Source organism: Polyodon spathula, chromosome 21, assembly GCF_017654505.1.
Source record: "Polyodon spathula isolate WHYD16114869_AA chromosome 21, ASM1765450v1, whole genome shotgun sequence".
In the NCBI taxonomy this organism is placed as follows: Eukaryota; Metazoa; Chordata; class Actinopteri; order Acipenseriformes; family Polyodontidae; genus Polyodon; species Polyodon spathula.
The window spans coordinates 2222375-2241532 of NC_054554.1; the positions used below are offsets into that span (position 1 = coordinate 2222375).

Consider the following 19158-nt stretch of genomic DNA (forward strand, 5'->3'; position numbering starts at 1 on the left):
CAGCTAGGCAGGCAGAGGTGATCGACAACACAAAAGGACCCGGAACATCACTGCTAATAGCAGCCCGTGAAAAAGAAAACCATTCAATAAAAGGGAACGCAACCTTTACAGATCCCCAAATATCACACTGTTGGCCAGGGTCGGGAGGCAGCTACACTGTTTCCAAATCAGGGACGTATCATTCGCTCCGAGAGGGTCGAGGAAGGCAATGCTACGCTTGAGATGATCCCAGAATTACCTGCTTATGATTTGGAGTCATACAGGTGTTCATATGAAAACATCATTGCATCCACTGTAAACAGTCAGCAAGTCTCAATGATCGCAGTACCTTGTTTATTAGTGTCATTGTGAATACAAGCAGCTCCAAGTCAGCTCCATTCTTCTCTTCCAGTATTTCAATTAGACAGGACCACGGCTTGGTGTCTGTGCATCAAACCATAATGAAAAAGACAATGTGGGCAAGACCCTCAAAGATAATTCCTCCAAGTCGTTATTAGAACCGGGAGCATCATTTACAGTTCTAGAATGAATCTGAGAAAACTACACACAAGCCCCAGCATCAGATGTCGGAGTTGTATATTCCCGTTTATAACTTTCTTGGTTAGTACTTTGTGAAAATATCATGCTAACAGCTTTGAGAATCTAAAGGAAATAAAAAGGAATACACAATTACACCAGATTTTAAGATTGTAAAGTTAGGGATGATGGAAAAAAAAAGAAAAAAAATCAAAAATGTTGCTACAGGTCAACACCAATCAATGTACATTCATAATGCATTCACGTAAAATGAGGGAGCGCAGCGTGCAGCGCTTTAAAATCCTACTGAGAATATGGACAGACTCACCTCTCTGCCTGCTGACCGTGCTGACAGCCTGAATGAGAAGCTGAGCATTGGACTCTGTGTACTCCACAAACACAATGAGCAACTTCAGAGCAGTCTTCACAACCAGACGGTGCTGACGGGGAGAGAGAGAGAGTGAGAGAGGCTGAACAAAGCGTGAGTAATCCCTGAGCTGGGATCCAGGACAGGAGAGAGAGAGAGAGAGGCTGAACAAAGTGTGAGTAATCCCTGAGCTGGGATCCAGGACAGGAGAGAGAGAGTGAGAGAGGCTGAACAAAGCGTGAGTAATCCCTGAGCTGGGATCCAGAACAGGAGAGAGAGAGAGAGAGAGGCTGAACAAAGCGTGAGTAATCCCCGAGCTGGGATCCAGGACAGGAGAGAGAGAGAGAGGGATACAGCTTCCCTTCCAGCAGGTGTCAACAGAGAGCCACATAAAACATGTTAATTTATTGCAGTAACGAAAACCAGACAGACAGATCGCAGCCACGATAGCAGAAACGAAAGAAATACGAGCCAGGAGACCCCAGTGTCCGAGCTCTGGTGTAGCTACCCTGACATGAACCCTCTCTGTCTCTGGTAGAGGGCAGTAAATTGAATTCCCCCCCCCCCCCCCCTCCATTGATTATTATTATTTATTTCTTAGCAAACACCCTTACCCATGGCGACTTACAGTTGTATATAAAAAATACATATCAAGAATTACAGTACAATTAAGAGCAAGATACAAAATACAATGACTTCAGTCCTAACAAGAGTAAACATATGGGGTGGGGTGCATGTGTGTCTTCTATATGTCCTCATATAGAGACTAGAAGAGAGATCTATTTGATCTGTCCTCCATAGGTGTCCATGCATAAAAGGGTTAAAGTTACAAAACTGGAAACAAACACATCAGGTGTTTCATTTAAGGCACTTGAAGCCATTCAGGGTATTTAATTCTCATTTCAGAATTTGAAAGGTCATTTTGTTATCTTTGAAATAAGGGAGTCATTTATACTTTGCAGTAACAAGCTTTGCAATATCCAGCCCCATTGCCTTTCACTGTGCATGCGATTAGTGTGCCAGTGTGGTACTGGCGAGTAAGCCCTCGGTCTCCATGCCTAGATGACCTGCGTTACAGATTTGCTCTGCTAGTCTGCAATAGAACTCACCATGCTGCCAGTGAGAGTGTAAAGCCACTGGAGAGTCTCACTGTGGTTAATCACACCATTCATTCCATCCACGAAGAGCATGATCTGACTGAGAGCTGTCAATACATCAGGAGATCGGCATCATTATCATTAATATCAATGACCTGAGAGCTGTCAGTACACCAGGAGATCAGCATTATTAGCATTACTATCATTAATATCAAAACCTTTTCAACATTCTCAAATCAAAGAGTTCAAGTTTGGGACAGGTCAGTAATACAGTAAGTGTTTATAGAAACTATAGCCACTGCTGTGAAAAGACTTCCTTTGTAATAAAACAAAAAACAAAAACATATGTGAATCAAATGATTTTATTATAGAAATTCCCCAAAAATGCACCATGCAAACCGAACATTTTTTTGCTTGTTTAACATCAGTCTTAAATCCTTTACTCTTATAATTATTTGGTACAAGAACTTTAAAAGTGGTTTTATTGTGCATGTGTGCATGTGAGCGTGTGCATGTGCGTGTGAGCACGTGCGTTTGTGTGAGCGTGTGTGTCTTATGCATGTTTTACTGTGCCTATTTTAAAAAACACTGACATATTAAACAGACAACTTTATAAATGTCAGCCTTCGATTGCAGAGTTCTATTCCTTTTTGTTTCCCCCAGCAGCACACAGTTTGCCAGTGTTTGAAGTGCTCTGTTTCACACTGCTAGCTGGGTTTGAAGTGCTGTGTTTCACACTGCTAGCTGGGTTTGAAGTGCTGTGTTTCACACTGCTAGCTGGGTTTGAAGTGCTGTGTTTCACACTGCTAGCTGGGTTTGAAGTGCTGTGTTTCACACTGCTAGCTGGGTTTGAAGTGCTGTGTTTCACACTGCTAGCTGGGTTTGAAGTGCTGTGTTTCACAATGCTAGCTGGGTTTGAAGTGCTGTGTTTCACTATGCTAGCTGGGGTTGAAGTGCTGTGTTTCACTATGCTAGCTGGGGTTGAAGTGCTGTGTTTCACTATGCTAGCTGGGTTTGAAGTGCTGTGTTTCACAATGCTAGCTGGGTTTGAAGTGCTGTGTTTCACTATGCTAGCTGGGGTTGAAGTGCTGTGTTTCACTATGCTAACTCTCTGTCCCGGGACATTAACATATCTTGCCTCTCAGGATGTAATTCTGGTAGTTCTGATCCGCCTCGGCTCCGACTTTAACGAGACATGTCAGCCCCTCTGAAATCACAAACTCCGGGACCAGGTCTTTATCATCCTGCCAAGGAGGGGGAAAGAAAACATAACATAAAACCAGTTTACTTACATGAGATTAGCATGAATTCTAATGTTAACCACTGATGAACAGTGTGGGTGATTTAACAGCTGGCATAGAACGGATGTGGAGTCACAAAGTGTGAAAAAATGTGCTGTTTCTTCAAAGCTCGACCAAACAGCGCTAAGAAATATACTACAGCAAATTACATGGAGAATACAGCTAAAATCCTTATTCGATCACTTAAAAATCCCATTTCAGTGTCTGCCAAAAGAGGTGTTCTTGAATAGAATACAGTAATACCAGAAGAAATCAAATTTTAAAAATCCCATATTATGATTCCACATTGGTTCTAGTGAGAGCAGAAGAGAAAAGACCATTCATGAAGCAGATCAATGTGCATTCATCATTACGTCCTGTCATGTTGTTTAACAACCAGCCACTTTCTGGACTATTAGTTTGGATTCATAAATAGGTTTTGCAGTTTACCATGCTTTCCATTTTTCACAATGCTTTGTCACGCTGTCCTATGACTTACTCTGTCTGTAGTCTATGTGCAATACCAATTCCCCTTCCCTAGGCTTACTACACCACTGTGAACCTTTGAGGAGGGCTGGTAACTCATGCACACCCAGCATTTCTCTGCTCATTTTATACAGGATAGAGGGACACAGCATTCAAAACAGGTCATTTCGATCAATTGTATCTGAAGTTAGTATACCCAAGTTATAATACTGTAGTTTTGTTTGCTGCCATTAAAAACTAAATGTAAAAAAAATAAAAAGTAACTAGCTCACACTAACGAGTTACTTAGTAAGCTTGGAATGAGTTTCTCATGCCACTGGGAAAAAGGGTCTGAAGCCCAGACTTTGTGTACTGCCAAGACCTGCAGTCACACCTCTCTCATCTCAAAATCCAATTATCCACATCACTTCCAAGAGCTGTTTCCTGACACCACTGGTAAAGCCACAGATCGTGAATTGATTCTTTTTAATGTTTGTATACTGAAATCTGAATCTAAATATGATATTAAATGCTACTTCATGAATATTTAAACCTGAATAACATACTGCTGGAACACAGTCTACAGACAAACTCCCCACTGCATTGTAAATGCATGACATGGGCAATTTGCCCTCAGTGGAAAACCAGCCCCTAAGATATTTCGAAAGTAATGACATGCCTACAGTAATTAGCAGAACAGTAACATTGCTCCCTGGAGCCACCTGCTGGATAGAAACAACAATTACAGGAAGCCCATTAGTAAAATTATAATAGACTATGGACGTTATTTTTTTGCTTAGATATACTGGCTCTCAGGCACCAAATTTAATTTAATTGATTTTGCAGTTCGACTTGTAATTTTTTTACTTGTTTGGTTTTATAGTTCATTTTTTCCCTCCTTCTGTTTGAGTTGTGTGCTTTGACAGGGAGCCACATGTAGTGGCTTCCAATCCACATGCAAATCAAGCTATCAGAGTCTCGCAGGCCCCCATTAAAACGCAGTGCCCCGACTCGCGGCCCCCATTAAAACGCAGTGCTCCGACTCGCGGCCCCCATTAAAACGCAGTGCCCTGACTCGCGGCCCCCATTAAAACGCAGTGCTCCGACTCGCGGCCCCCATTAAAACGCAGTGCTCCGACTCGCGGCCCCCATTAAAACGCAGTGCTCCGACTCGCGGCCCCCATTAAAACGCAGTGCCCCGACTCGCGGCCCCCATTAAAACGCAGTGCCCTGACTCGCGGCCCCCATTAAAACGCAGTGCCCCGACTCGCGGCCCCCATTAAAACGCAGTGCCCTGACTCGCGGCCCCCATTAAAACGCAGTGCCCCGACTCGCGGCCCCCATTAAAACGCAGTGCCCTGACTCGCGGGCCCCCATTAAAGCGCAGTGCTCTGACTCGCGGGCCCCCATTAAAGCGCAGTGCTCTGACTCGCGGGCCCCCATTAAAGCGCAGTGCTCTGACTCACGGGCCCCCATTAAAGCGCAGTGCTCTGACTCGCGGGCCCCCATTAAAGCGCAGTGCTCTGACTCGCGGGCCCCCATTAAAACGCAGTGCTCTGACTCACGGGCCCCCATTAAAACGCAGTGCTCCGACTCGCGGGCCCCATTAAAACGCAGTGCTCCGACTCACGGGCCCCCATTAAAACGCAGTGCGCTGGGCAGGCAGCTTTGTCTGTTTGAAACACAGCCAAACTAGCCCGATAATGCCCTTGTGGCTAAATGCCAGGTACTATGCATGCACCACACTGTATATCCCGGAGTCTCTTAAGAGCACCCTCTTCTCTTCCAGTCCATTCCAAGCTCTTCCACAGTTTGGACCCTGCTGAAGATCAAGCCAATAATATAGGACCGTGCACTGGAATGGAAGACAAGGGGACGTTCCCCCGCTTTAGGAATCAGGATTTTGGGGTCTCCAGCTGTCCATGCTTCACTGTTGAGACGAATACCTGAAATAACTGCTTCAGAGAGAAGAGGGATCGTCTCAGTTCGGGCCCATGAGAGTTGAACAGTTTTTCTGGGGGAAAAAAAATGAATATGACATTTTAAAGAAGATTATCGGACATAGCTTTTACAAACATATCTGTTATGTCCCAGCCCTGCTGTGTGCAATGCTCTTCTGCCCTGTTATCATAGACAATGCACAAATAATAATAATTCACACACACACCCCTCCTCCCCCATCCCAGTTACTCAGAGTAAATGGAGGTTATAGCAGTATACAAAAGGACAGAAAAGAGACTCCCATTGCACAACAGCTGGAGCCATTTCAGGTTTTACTGCAAGTTTAATTATACCAGTCACAGAGATAAAAGCCCACCTAATCCAACAGGAAAACCTGGAATGGCTCAAACTGGTGCGATAGACTCAGAGAGAAAACAACACACTTTTACTCCTGCTAGCCAGGCTAGGAGGTGAAGTTTTACATGTGCTTATGTAACTTTGTGTCATATCCCAGTCTGTTTCCACAGGACAGGAGGAAGAACATGGGACTCTTGATAGGCTCTATACGCCACCAGAGTATCATGTGGGTCTCGCTATCTGTGACGGACAAGCTGAAATGAACAGGCTGCTTCTGTCGACAGCCTGCCGGTATCACAAGCAACAGGCCCTGAAGCTGGAGATGACGCAATTTGAACGCTACTTTTACGTTCTGATAATCTATGGAGACCCAGGCCTGAACTCCATTTTACAGGGGATTAAGGGATTCCTTACTGGAATGTCTTATATATCATATAGGCTATATAATGGATGCATACAGACAGGGAGACAAATACTGCGCTGTTTAGAACAGCTTCTATAAACCAAAGCTTTGTGCTACAAAACCACACATTTTCATTCTTCAAAACAAACTCAGAAGAGACCAGAGGCAACATGTCAGAAGAAAGAGAGGATTTAAAGAGAAGCACTGCATGATAATCTCACCGTGCCTGTCAAGCTAACTGCTCGAGAGATTATCAGGGGTGTGGTGAGGGGTCAATGCAGGTCAACAGAAATGCTTACTAAGGTTGGGGCAAAAGGTCATCTGCCCCCATTTCTGGGTAAAGCAAGTCAATGTATTTTCTGCTCAGCGTGTCTGTCTTCTATCTGGCCAGCAGGGGGAGCAAGGTGCTCACACAATGTAGTGACAGCTCAGAGCCAGGTTTGTGGATCCCATCTGGTTTTGCAGAGGATATGGTTAATGCTCTCTCTGCTCAGATCCTAGGTATCAGGGTCCATATAAGGACATTCACTAAAACACAGCGAACTGCATCATTAGCAGAGATGGGCTTCAGAGGAAAACACATTCTTCTACCGTAGAAACTGCCAAACTAGCAGCAAACTTAATCACACACAGCCCTGCAGAACCACACCGCATTTCCACAGGCAGACCCTTCACTGAACCCAGGCCAAAATAAGAAAGCTTCATTTAACACACAAAAGGGACGAGTTGAAAAAGCATTTACCAGCATGCTCAGTTAACACCATGGTGCACTGGAGTACTTCCCAGGCTCTTCAGACACTGGGTGAGTCGCCAGCGCTGCTTCAAATGTAGATCACATCATCGCCATCAAATACAAGGGCTGCATCCAGCACTAACCAGCCCCCCCAATGATATGGCAATTACACTGAAGACGCTTATCAGTTGGAAAGCTCAGGCACTAATACTGCTAGCTAGTTCAGTTTCACAGGTACATCAAGGAACAATATTGTCTTTGCAAAGCGTCACATTTATCAACAGCTCAGTAAATGGATACCTTGCCAGTAAAATAGCCCTGCCATATGCATGTTGTCCACTCAAACCAGCAAAAACACACAGCGCTCATTTGAACTTCAACATATCTGTTATACCAAGTCCTATATTAATTAATAATGGCTGAATTGTATTTATTAATATGCAGTAATATATAGAAGACCTTGAGATTGATGCGATACGGCCATCTGGAATTCCTTTGTATAGAGCTAGTTTGTACGAAAAAAGGTTTGTATCTGCTAGTTTGAATCATGGTAATGACGCCACATTAAAATTAGCTAAACTATTTAACACAAAACATATATTTTAGGGTGCAGTACGATCCAAGTTGATTTATACAAGAGCATACAGAAAGTCACTATGGGACTATCACATTGTTATAGCATCCTATATGACTGACACACTCGCAATCCTCTACATTACTCTCTCTCTCTCTCTCTCAAACACCTCTGCATAATTTTAAAGATTAGCTCAGCCCCTGACACAGCACTCTTGCTCTAACCTGCTTTAAAATAAAGCTTTCACATATGGTTCAGTCAGCTAAATGGGCATGTATGCAGGAGATTATATATATAAGGGGAGCTAAATGCAGTTAAACTAAACCCAAAGTAAACACTTGATTTGTGCATTGCCATTTTGGGAGTGTGTTCACAAAGCCGTTTCTGTCATTCACCTGAAACGGATTGTGGTTTTGCGCTGTGTGCTGCAGAGTTAGATGTTGGTTAATCGAACATGATCAGTGTGGTTCGGGTTGGTTAAATCAAACGGAATTATGAAGGTGCTGACCTTATTTCCCACTGAATTCACATTTGTATGCAAACTCCCAAAGATAGTGGAAGCAATGTGTATAGCATAGTCTGGGTTTGAAGTACTGAAGACCTGATCACAATACTGTGCATTCCACCTCCTATTCATATTAAATTATCCACAGCTTCACTCAATATAAAACACCCTCTAAATAAAACTTTTTCCATCTTGATAAGAGAAGCGTTTGCTCACTTTCCCTGGTGCTGGTTTTCTTCTCAAGCCATGCGAGTGGATATCCTTTTGAAATACAACACGCCACCATGGGCTTTATTTATAAAGCTGACCTCCAGTGTTTACAAGCTGTGTGGTAAACCGTGAGTCACCCTCCACAGATATACTGGCATCCTGGTATAATGACCTTCACTAGGCTGACCCCACGTGTTATCAGCATTGATCATCTTTACAAGTCTCTACAGTGCTCAGTGACTGGCTGCTGACTAATGAAGCTTTCTCGCTGTATCGTTTCTCTAAGACATTACCACTGTTCTTTTATAATCAATCAGTCTTGGCGCTTCCCTGAATGTCTGTCCAGAACATTTACTGCAGGTTAAAAGTAGAGCAACATGAACACAGGCAGTAATGTGATCAGTTTAAACTCTATAAAACCAAACCTAGGAAAGCACAGTGCACACATGCCAGCCGAGCCAGAGATGTGTAATCTAGCTCAGCCAGCCCGCATGGTAACATCGTCAGCTGACATTCACCACGGCAATTCTGTGCTGTGCACGCAGATATTTAGGGTTTATTCCAATAATCCCCTGGTCACTGCGACTGCTGCTACACACTGTACAGTACATTCAGGAGAAACTACCAGGGTTCTGCTTTTCAACGCTGTCTGAAATCGCCATGAAGCCGCCCCCTCTGTACACTGGTGCATTTACTAACAAGGCTTCTCTGAACACAGAATTAAAAAATGTGCATGAGGGGTACTGCATTGAGAGTGGAGGTTTCTAATGACCACTGCATTCTGAAATCTTTCAGGCAGTATGCCTTACACTGGACCTAACTCACTGGTCTGCTGTTAAAGTTTACCATCACAATGTACTCTATGCAGGTCTTTTCTCATACGTGTGTACTCTGAACCCTCACGGTTAATACATTCAGTTTTTAACAAAGCAAAGCGGTCATTATAACGAATCCTGAACACTATCACTTATATTGACCCAACAGCAGCTCCTGAAACTTCAGCAGCATTTGTTCTAAATATAAATTTTACTGTTACTAATAAAGCAAACAAGAAAATCTCCCCTGAAACACAGAGACAGGTCTGTAAACTCAGGCAAACAGATAGTAAAAAAAACACCTTGTGTGAGCAATTCAAAGAATGCGAGGCCAATAAATACCTACAAACCATGGGATTCCTTCATGGACCTATTGATACTCATACTGATAAAGCCAGGAGGAACAACAGGCTGTTTGCATCGCATGCACTAAAGCACTACCTGTTTTTCTTTGTTGTGTGTTCCCTTAAACATACAGCATGAGGCCAGCCTGTGTGAAAAAAACCACAGAGAAAAAAAAAACACACAGCACGATGCCAGCCTGTGTGACAACACAATGCCAGTTTGTGTGAAAACCATCTATCCACTACATTGATTACTTCCAGCAATAACTTAAACAAACTGATTTCCCAAGCTTCTCGTCGTTCTATTGAACCACTTGCGCAGCTTTCCACCAAATACAGAGTTGTGTGGATTTCACTTCAGTGTAATAACAGCGTCAAACTATATAGAAAAAACAGGGTCTCACTGACTCAGAGCTAACGGATTGTCGGAAGGCAGTTAAAGCATGGGATGTTAGTGTTGTGTGGTATACAACGAGACCCAGGGGTGCACATTTCCTTCCTACTGCCCTGGAGCCCTGGAGTAGCAGCAGAGATAACCTCTCAGCCCTGCTGAGAATTCCTCCAAGCTCGGGTTACAGAAACGACAAGCTCCTCTCAGGAATGCGAGGGGCAAAAACCAACACCACGGCCCACACAGGCATGCAGTTTTATTGTGCTGGAGGTGGAATACTACAAAAAAAAAAAAAACACACACAACCAGCACTCTCCAGAAATGAAATCAGACACACTTTAAAAAATATTAAACAGGAAAAAATTCACAATGTAAAAGGGTGCATGGATGATTACAGAATGTTTCAAAACACACCAAGTGTGTAACAGAAATAGGATACAAAAAATAAACCCCATGGTTTCACATAAACAGTGTGGATTACTCCACAACAATCAAACATTTACCGTATATAAAATGCATGCTTGTGCATTTACCGTATATAAAATGCATGCTTGTGCTACATTAAAACAAGATAGCAACTATATCACAACTAGGGTCTCTCTTATTATTACCCAGCCTTTATTGCTAATAGGAAGAACTAGACTGACATTTCGAATTAAACCTTCCTGCATTACGAGGCAGCCTCTCCCACTTCTCAAATGATCTTCAGGAAACTCTAGCGCGTCTGCACCAATGGCAGGCTTGTCTCGGCATGACTGTTTTTCTCATCTCTCTGCAGCACCGTTAATCAGCAACAATAAAAAAGGAAACGGATGAGGAGCAGCAAAACCGCTAGGAACTGACCAGCAAGATTACAATGTTCTTGTAAGTGTAACAGAGCTCTGTTTAATTATTGAATGCAACAGCAGAAGCTGGTATTGGGAAGTCCTGTTTACATTTACCCTTGCAAGAGTTTGGCTCTATCAATGGAAACATAGCAATTCGGTCACATAGCCATATGGCAACCCTAAAAAAAAAAAAGTTTGCTTGGGTAAAATTTAACTACTGATCTAATCCAGCCAGTTTAAAGTTGGAGTCTTTGATCTGGGGCCAGAACTGATGGCAAAACACAATCGAATATTCCTATTTCCAGCAGCCTTAATTCACACAAACGTTAGCCACTGTATGCATGCAGTGTCTCTCTGTGTAGTATATGCTACTGTTAGAACATAACGGAATTTAAAACATCCTGAAAAAGAAAAGGCATGCGAACAGTTTGGATTTGGAGCATACAGTTTACTCATAGCTACCCTAAAGCAAGGTGGAAAAACTCAAAGAAACTATTCACTGCAGCATAAACCACAGCTGGATTTTAAAGCACTCTATAGCAGCGAGAAAATCTCCCTGGATTGCATTAACCACCTATCCGTGGTTACAGCACGATTACACCTATCCGTGGTTACCGCACGATTACACCTATTCGTGGTTACAGCACGATTACACCTACAAATACATGCGGAATGCAACCAAGCAGGATTAACCACTGCTGTAAAATACTCTAATAAAACAAAAGCATGTAGCAGGTTACATGTTTATCAACCTCCAAGTAGACTGGACCTTCATCTGTGCTTCTTATACTTCAGAGTTTCTAATTGAGTGCTTCAAGTTCAAACAATGCACAAGAAGATCATTAGAAGAAAACGGAGACTCCTAGCGTGGTTTTCAATACCGGTCTCAGGCGTGCTGGGTGCTCAGACGTCATGCACCATGCAGACAGGGAACCACAATCGTGGTTTCCTATTATGTATCGCTCGCTCACTCGCTCGCACGTACATACATACGAGTTTCTATTCCCGAAACCAGCCCTTTGATTTTCTTCACAGGAAGCCAGTAATGTATTTTTACTGTGAGGATAGAACATAAACAGGAAAAAGGTTCCTAAAATATTTTTGCACTCTGTTTCTACCAAAACAGCTGAGAATGAAACAAACCAGAACCTGTAGTAACTCATCAAAACCGCTTTGTACAGAAAGCAACAAAAATTAATTCCCGTACAGAAGCTGGGAACTATTTATAGAGACACAAGGAGAGACTGATTGTTCTGGAACAAACCTATAATCTGCTGTAAGGAAGCACCAAACTAACTCACAGAACATCCTTTGAAACAGTATCATCGGTTGATCAATCAGTTTGAATGTACTGTAGGGTCATTCCATGACAAATCACCCCCAAAAAGTTGGATTTTAAAAAGTACCCTCTCCGATTTACACCAGACTTGGTTCTTAGGGCTGTTTCAGGAAAACAAGCTCAAACTGACATTTTTAGACTGATCAGGTCAAGGGGTCAAAAGTTACAGGAGAGGTAAAAACGTGGTTTTTACGCAAAAAAAAGTTTGTGCTACAGCCTGTGCAACAGGTATTAGGACCCCACCTGACACATATCACTGAGAGGTGTCAGGCCGGAAGCAGGTACCTGCTGCACAGGGAGCAAATCCACAATGTGGTGTCAGGATTAAACCGCTTCATTCTGTCTGGAAATCTAAACTGTCTACCTGGGAAAGAGACTTGTAAGACAGTCGTTAAGCCAAAAGATTTTTTATAATCTGCTGTAATTTAGGTTTTGCTTGCACCAGGGCTGTTCCTCAAGCGGGCTAAGCTGCCTGAACACTGATGAACCCAGACAGCTCCCCTGGCTGAATGAATCTGCTGTCCGACTGGGCTCAGGCCTCAGCTTGCTCCCCGGTCAGGTCCACAGAGAGTCTGCAGTGCCTTCAGTACTGGAGCCCCCTGCAGCCTCAGCTTGCTCCCCGGTCAGGTCCACAGAGAGTCTGCAGTGCCTTCAGTACTGGAGCCCCCTGCAGCCTCAGCTTGCTCCCCGGTCAGGTCCACAGAGAGTCTGCAGTGCCTTCAGTACTGGAGCCCCCTGCAGTCTCAGCTTGCTCCCCGGTCAGGTCCACAGAGAGTCTGCAGTGCCTTCAGTACTGGAGCCCCCTGCAGTCTCAGCTTGCTCCCCGGTCAGGTCCACAGAGAGTCTGCAGTGCCTTCAGTACTGGAGCCCCCTGCAGCCTCAGCTTGCTCCCCGGTCAGGTCCACAGAGAGTCTGCAGTGCCTTCAGGACTGGAGCCCCCTGCAGCCTCAGCTTGCTCCCCGGTCAGGTCCACAGAGAGTCTGCAGTGCCTTCAGTACTGGAGCCCCCTGCAGTCTCAGCTTGCTCCCCGGTCAGGTCCACAGAGAGTCTGCAGTGCCTTCAGTACTGGAGCCCCCTGCAGTCTCAGCTTGCTCCCCGGTCAGGTCCACAGAGAGTCTGCAGTGCCTTCAGTACTGGAGCCCCCTGCAGTCTCAGCTTGCTCCCCGGTCAGGTCCACAGAGAGTCTGCAGTGCCTTCAGTACTGCAGCCCCCTGCAGTCTCAGCTTGCTCCCCGGTCAGGTCCACAGAGAGTCTGCAGTGCCTTCAGTACTGGAGCTCTGCACCGACATGTCATGCAGCTGCACTCAATAGCTCTTCAGATTTCAGGATTAATCTGCATGCATTACAACAACAACAACATCATATGCTCTACAGCAGCAGGGGGACGGACAGTAAATAGAACCGAACGAGTGTCCCAGCTGCCTGTCTCTGTAGAACGGGGTGTATTCAACTGATCCAAACAGAGTCAGATTTCAATAGCAATGATCATCACTTAAAAAGGACAACTAACAGCTGTAGCACTGCAACTGTGTTTCTTTACTGTACTTCTTTCTGCTGCAGAATAAAAACAAAAGTTGTTTTATTGGTTTGAACATCAGTGCTATGAAGATCAATGGAACAGACCCCAATAATATGCATTATAGCTGCTACAGTGAGATCTGCTCACAAGGATCTGAACGGTGTTGGATCCAAATACTACCCTTGCCCCAGACAAATCATTTCACTTCAATGGATCGGATACATTTGTACTGATAAGAATTTGCATACATGATCATGCAAGCAGGGCTACACAAGCACTGTCATATTTGTTTACCGGCACTAGTGTTTGCCCCAATTCCTCAGACTGGGGCAGAAAGGGTTAAGCCAAGAGGTAGCTGTTTGAGTGGAGGTGGAGGAGGGGTGCAGAAATGGAATGCAATAGGAAGGGAGATATCTGGCTGCTTTGCATGCAGCTTGTCAAGAACCCTTTTCCCAACTTCGGTTTCTAAACTTCATTAAAAACATGGCCTCCTTGATTGCCAAGGTCACTTGAAACAGTTGACATGTGACATACCTCTCTATGAATCATCGTCAGTAATGTCAAACAAAACTTGTCAGTCCTGTTCAGTCAGAATCTACCCTTATTATTGTCTCACACTTTGTTTTACTTTGTTTTCATTCCCAATGTATTTTTGGCTGTTGGGCACAAGATAAAAGCACAGGTAAGCATTGTAAAGGGTAGCGAGGTACGCTAAAGCACAACAATAAAACATGGTGAACTATGGGAAATGCAGAGTATAATAACCATGGGAAAAGCATGGGAAATCTGCAAAAATACCATGCAAATACCACTCACGTTTTATAAAGTTTAAATAAACATTCTGTATGTTTTCTATGTCTAAGACATTGAGAAAGACTGTTTTATTAAGCTTCTTTCAATATTCATTTCTTAGTAACTGAATACTTTGTTGTGCAACTGTGCTGTTTGTAAGAGTTCAGTGGGTGTGAGTGTTACTTGCACCCTCTCCCTGCTCTATAGTAACAGTCTCTCACAGGGGTGACACTGTACTGTATGTTTTTTAAATGTAGTGTGTATTGAATGTGATCACAGTTCAGCGTTGTCTTGATCACACAGGTGTGTTCTGCTTTGTCGCCTCAAGTCTTGGAAGTTTGTTTCAATAGCGCTAAAGAAAAGGAAATACATTCAAGTCACCAATCAGCTAAAAGGGTTATTATGTTAAAAACAGTATTAAAATGTACATCAGGATAGAAGTCTACAACTCCAGGCACTATTAATAAAGGAGTACAGTCATCGGAATTGAAAAATGAAATAATAGGCATCTTCTGTACTGAGTTTGACGTGAGCCATTTTCCTGAGAGCAGGCGGTTGCCCACTTCCTTTTAAATACACTGACATACCGCAATCTCAATCTCATACCGCAATAGCGCAATCTCCTTTCTAAACAATGCAGTATCTGCTGTTGAATGAGGGAATACGCCTTGAACTGGCATGAACAGGGCTGGACAGAATGCAGAGGAACGACACAAATAACACTGCACTGTGAAATAGGAATTGTGAAACACAACAGACCTAAAAAGAACATTGAAACAGGAGCTCTTCAGCCTGTCAATAGATTTTTATATAGTGAAGAGACTCTGTGGTGCACGGCTGGATTTTTAATGACCTTGGTAAACAATAGGCCCTATTTTAATGATCTGAATCCTAACAGATCGGTTTACAGAATGTCTGGATGGCTCTGCTTTGTCTCCAGATGAAGCCAGCTGATTGACAGGACAATAAACTGAAAGTTACTGGGTCCAGTCTAGTACTGCAACGATCTACACTTCCGCATGACTGCAGTTTCTTTCCTTCACAATTTCCATTATCTTCGAGTGTGTGTTAAGAACTCTACTTCTTTCCTTGCACACCAAGACAAGGCACAAATCTACCAACAAATAAGTTTGTGCACTGAAACTGTCTGAATGTTTGTCCACTGAACTTAGAAGAATACGTATGTTTTTTTTATCAATAAAATGTGACATTCAAATATTTTGTTGTTTGTTGTTTCATGCTTTTTGCTGACATCGCTCTGTTCTTCAAAAGCAGGAGGTCAGCACTCAAATGTCACACACTGCAGAGCACGCTCTATGATGAACAATCTGTGCAATGTTATAAAAAAGAAAAGCCAACTTTAAATTAAATGGGAAAATTTGATACTAAAATAACACATGCACAGTTTCCCCTTAAATCATACAAAGGAAAATCTGACAAGACTCTGTGGTCAGCCCTGCACCCAATTTTAAGGTTTTCTAATGAAAATGTGCAGAGTTTGGAAGAAAAAAGAATCTAATTTTTGGGGCTGAATCAATCACTGTGTAATGAAATCCTCTGTATGTGGCCTGCTTAACTGACTCATGTAGGGAGCTGTAGGTCACGCTGTTCCACAGCGATGCTCTGAATAGAGCACTTCTTGGAAAAGCAAAACCGTTTCCTTTTGTAGCTGAAAAATAAGTCAAAAGGAATGTACTGGAAGAGACACTAAGCTCCATAAACCAAGGTTGATTAGTTACAAAGACCCTTGTTTTGGACAGTGCACAGCAGCACAGCGCACATGCAGGAGTTCAGTGATTAATACATGCACACTACTGATCAGCTCACACAGACCTATGTATGTAAAAATGAAAAAGGTCTTTGTTCGTGATAAACTGCACCAGCTAGACACAGAGTAAACACACTCCTGCCCTTTGTTTATTGCCATAGCAACAAATGATTTTCACTACAATTACTGTATGTTACTGGGCTTTCTTCATGCACTAAGACTACATGAGCTTCCCCTAGGTACAGTGACGCTAAATCCATATGAGAGAGCGAGAGCAAGAGAGTGAGACCGATCATTCACTCAGCACTTATTCATCTTGTATTAGTTGTGAAGTGGAGCAATGATTCAGCATCATGCAGTATATAAAGCACACACACATCATGACTATCAGTCATTATATATATATATATCTATGGTGCCCCATTGCAGGTGTAATCCATTATTAGAGCAGCAAAGTGCTGATTTGCTCAGCACTTACACATACTGTATACTGCCATAGTTGATGCAACGAATAGCAACACTGCACTGAAGAAAGGATGCCGCTAAACCAGTGTCAAGAATCCTGCCCCTCGTGTAGTTACGCACCACCCTGGAGGTATTTTTGAATGGAACTGAACCAGTATCTCCTACCCACCTAGTATGGCATGAACTCGAACAGACAGCTTGGTCCGCAGGATCAGCACGGGCTTCTTCCCCTTGCTGTGAAGAAAACAAGAAGGGAAACACAACACTCAGCTATTTCTATTAGATATCAAAACGAGAAACAGGCTTGACAACTTACATATGATTGTTCAAGTTCTGGATAAATACAAAAAAAATACTGTAAAGAACAGTGTCCGGACCTTTTAACTCATAGTCATAACATGATTAATATACCACTGCTGCCCCTGATGTAATGCTATTACGCACACACAAGGACTATAGACTGCTACTGTGGCTGTACAGTAGCTAGCACATTTCTAAGTGAATGAAGCTGTGCTGTTAGTGGAAAGTTTAACCATCACAACTACATTTCAACAATGTCTTTAATTACAGAACTGAGCAGCCCAGAGCCTGGTTCCAGCCAGGTCTTTGGTTGTTTAAATGAACCTAGTTGTTCCATTCAATAATTATGGTTAGAACAAGTTAGCTGGAATTGGATCTAAACGAGCCCCATAAACCAAGACCCACTGATCCAGACAACCCATCTTTTCGTGTTTTATTTTCAGGTTGCTACACAAATCTCTTTCCTGCTTTTATAATCCACTAATTAATAACCTCCTGCCTGCTGGCAGACAGATGCTGAAGCAGAGTGGTCATTTACACTGAGCAATAGAAAAGTACTACTCATCTGCTTCAATCCACTAACACAGCAGACTCGCACTGGCCCAATGGGAGAGCGTCTTTTTTTTTTTCTTCCGTCCCAGGCTGCGACCCACACAGTTCTGTGGCTTCATGGATTTTCTAATGCTTCCCACATTTGTGCGCAGACTCTCCCATATAAAAGGAGCCAGCAGTGCCTCCGATGGATCCCAGCTCCAGCCCTTTACTGGGATTCGTTCCCAGTAAAGAAAACCAAGGAATCAATAACCTGGAAACAGATTCTTTTCAGCACTACCAGTGGACACAACACCTGCCTTAACCATTGTCAAAGGAATGCATGAAACAAACATGAATATACTGGACTTCGTGCTGAGCAGAATTGAGGACAGGAAAGCAGCGCTTAATTTCTTTTAACTAGGACTACATTGTGGAAACACCTTGTCTGGGAGGCTGGTGTCATGTGTTCTACCATCTGCACTTTCTTCTATACAGACTCCTCTGGGGTCCCATGCTCTTAGCTGCAAGTACTATTGTAGGTGAGAAGGGACCTGTCAGAGCGGACTTGATGGTACATATGATTAGGGAAAGTGGTCTTAAAATGAAGGTTTTAGTTGAAAGTGCATGGACCAAGACTTATACAAAAAGATTACTTTGTTACAAAAAATAAGGGGGTACAAATATTTGGAAGGTGAACCAATATTCATAAATATTGGTTCCTAGGAGGAACCAATATTCATTCCTGGGGGAACATATATATTGTCTGACACCGGAAATCTATTTTGCAGGGGTAGTCAAATCTGGTCTAGAATTGGCAGAATTCTACAAATCACTGTAACTAATGCAGCTGGAACAAAAGACCCGTATCGGAATTATCCTAGGAGCTGGAGTTCCTGCCCTACAGACAGGGTTAGGCAATCTTTACCCTGAAGTCCAAGTTCAGTGTGTTCCAACCCAGGCATGTCTTTAAAGTGAACTGACTGAAAACCTGAGCAGGCTCTACAGCATCTAATCATTAAATACCACACTGTAAAGCGTGGAGAGGAACTCCACTCCACTCCACTCGGTTGTTTTGTTCTTTCACTCAACCCTCCCCCTGCAGTAGCTGAAACAGCACCCCATGCCCAGCGCACCCCTAGGGCAGCTCTGTACTGATGCAAGGCTTCTCATCACAATGAAACAGGTTAGGCAGGGCAGTGCTACATATTTTAGGCTTCTTTTTATTACACCTTCACCGATGAAGGTGTAATGAAAATAAACCTGACATGTAAACTCCCACACCGAGACTCAACCCACAAGGAAACTCTGTCTGTCCTCTGCATGTAGAACACTGCGCATTCCTCAGATAACTGTGAATGAAAATTTATTTAGCTGGAAACAGTGACATTAAACTTAAAAACTGAAAAAGCGCTGATGGCTGACTCAGTCGGCTTCATCAAAAGCTGTGGATTTCCGCGGGTCTGGAGCTCAGAAGGCAGCACTCGCAGCATGTGGTATTGTACAGCTCATGGTCTGTGGCCACAATCCATTGCACATTGTAAAAAACAGCACATTCCTACCCGTTTGAAGGGTTTGTAGGCGTCCCAGTGGAAGGTTACATTCCGGCTGTTTTTTTT

The 19158-nt window shown here is 43.4% G+C and overlaps 1 protein-coding gene across 1 annotated transcript in view; it reads right to left on the reverse strand.

The window, feature by feature from the left end:
* Positions 1–19158, reverse strand: part of LOC121296670 (FH1/FH2 domain-containing protein 3-like) — a 50519-nt gene that overhangs the window by 25967 nt on the left and 5394 nt on the right. The window contains exons 3-8 of the mRNA XM_041222438.1: positions 16878–16942; positions 5672–5739; positions 3119–3224; positions 1993–2087; positions 845–956; positions 329–423 (exon numbers count right to left, since the gene is read on the reverse strand). Of these exons, the coding sequence (XP_041078372.1) occupies positions 329–423; positions 845–956; positions 1993–2087; positions 3119–3224; positions 5672–5739; positions 16878–16942 (541 nt within the window). The remainder of the gene's footprint in view (positions 1–328; positions 424–844; positions 957–1992; positions 2088–3118; positions 3225–5671; positions 5740–16877; positions 16943–19158) is intronic.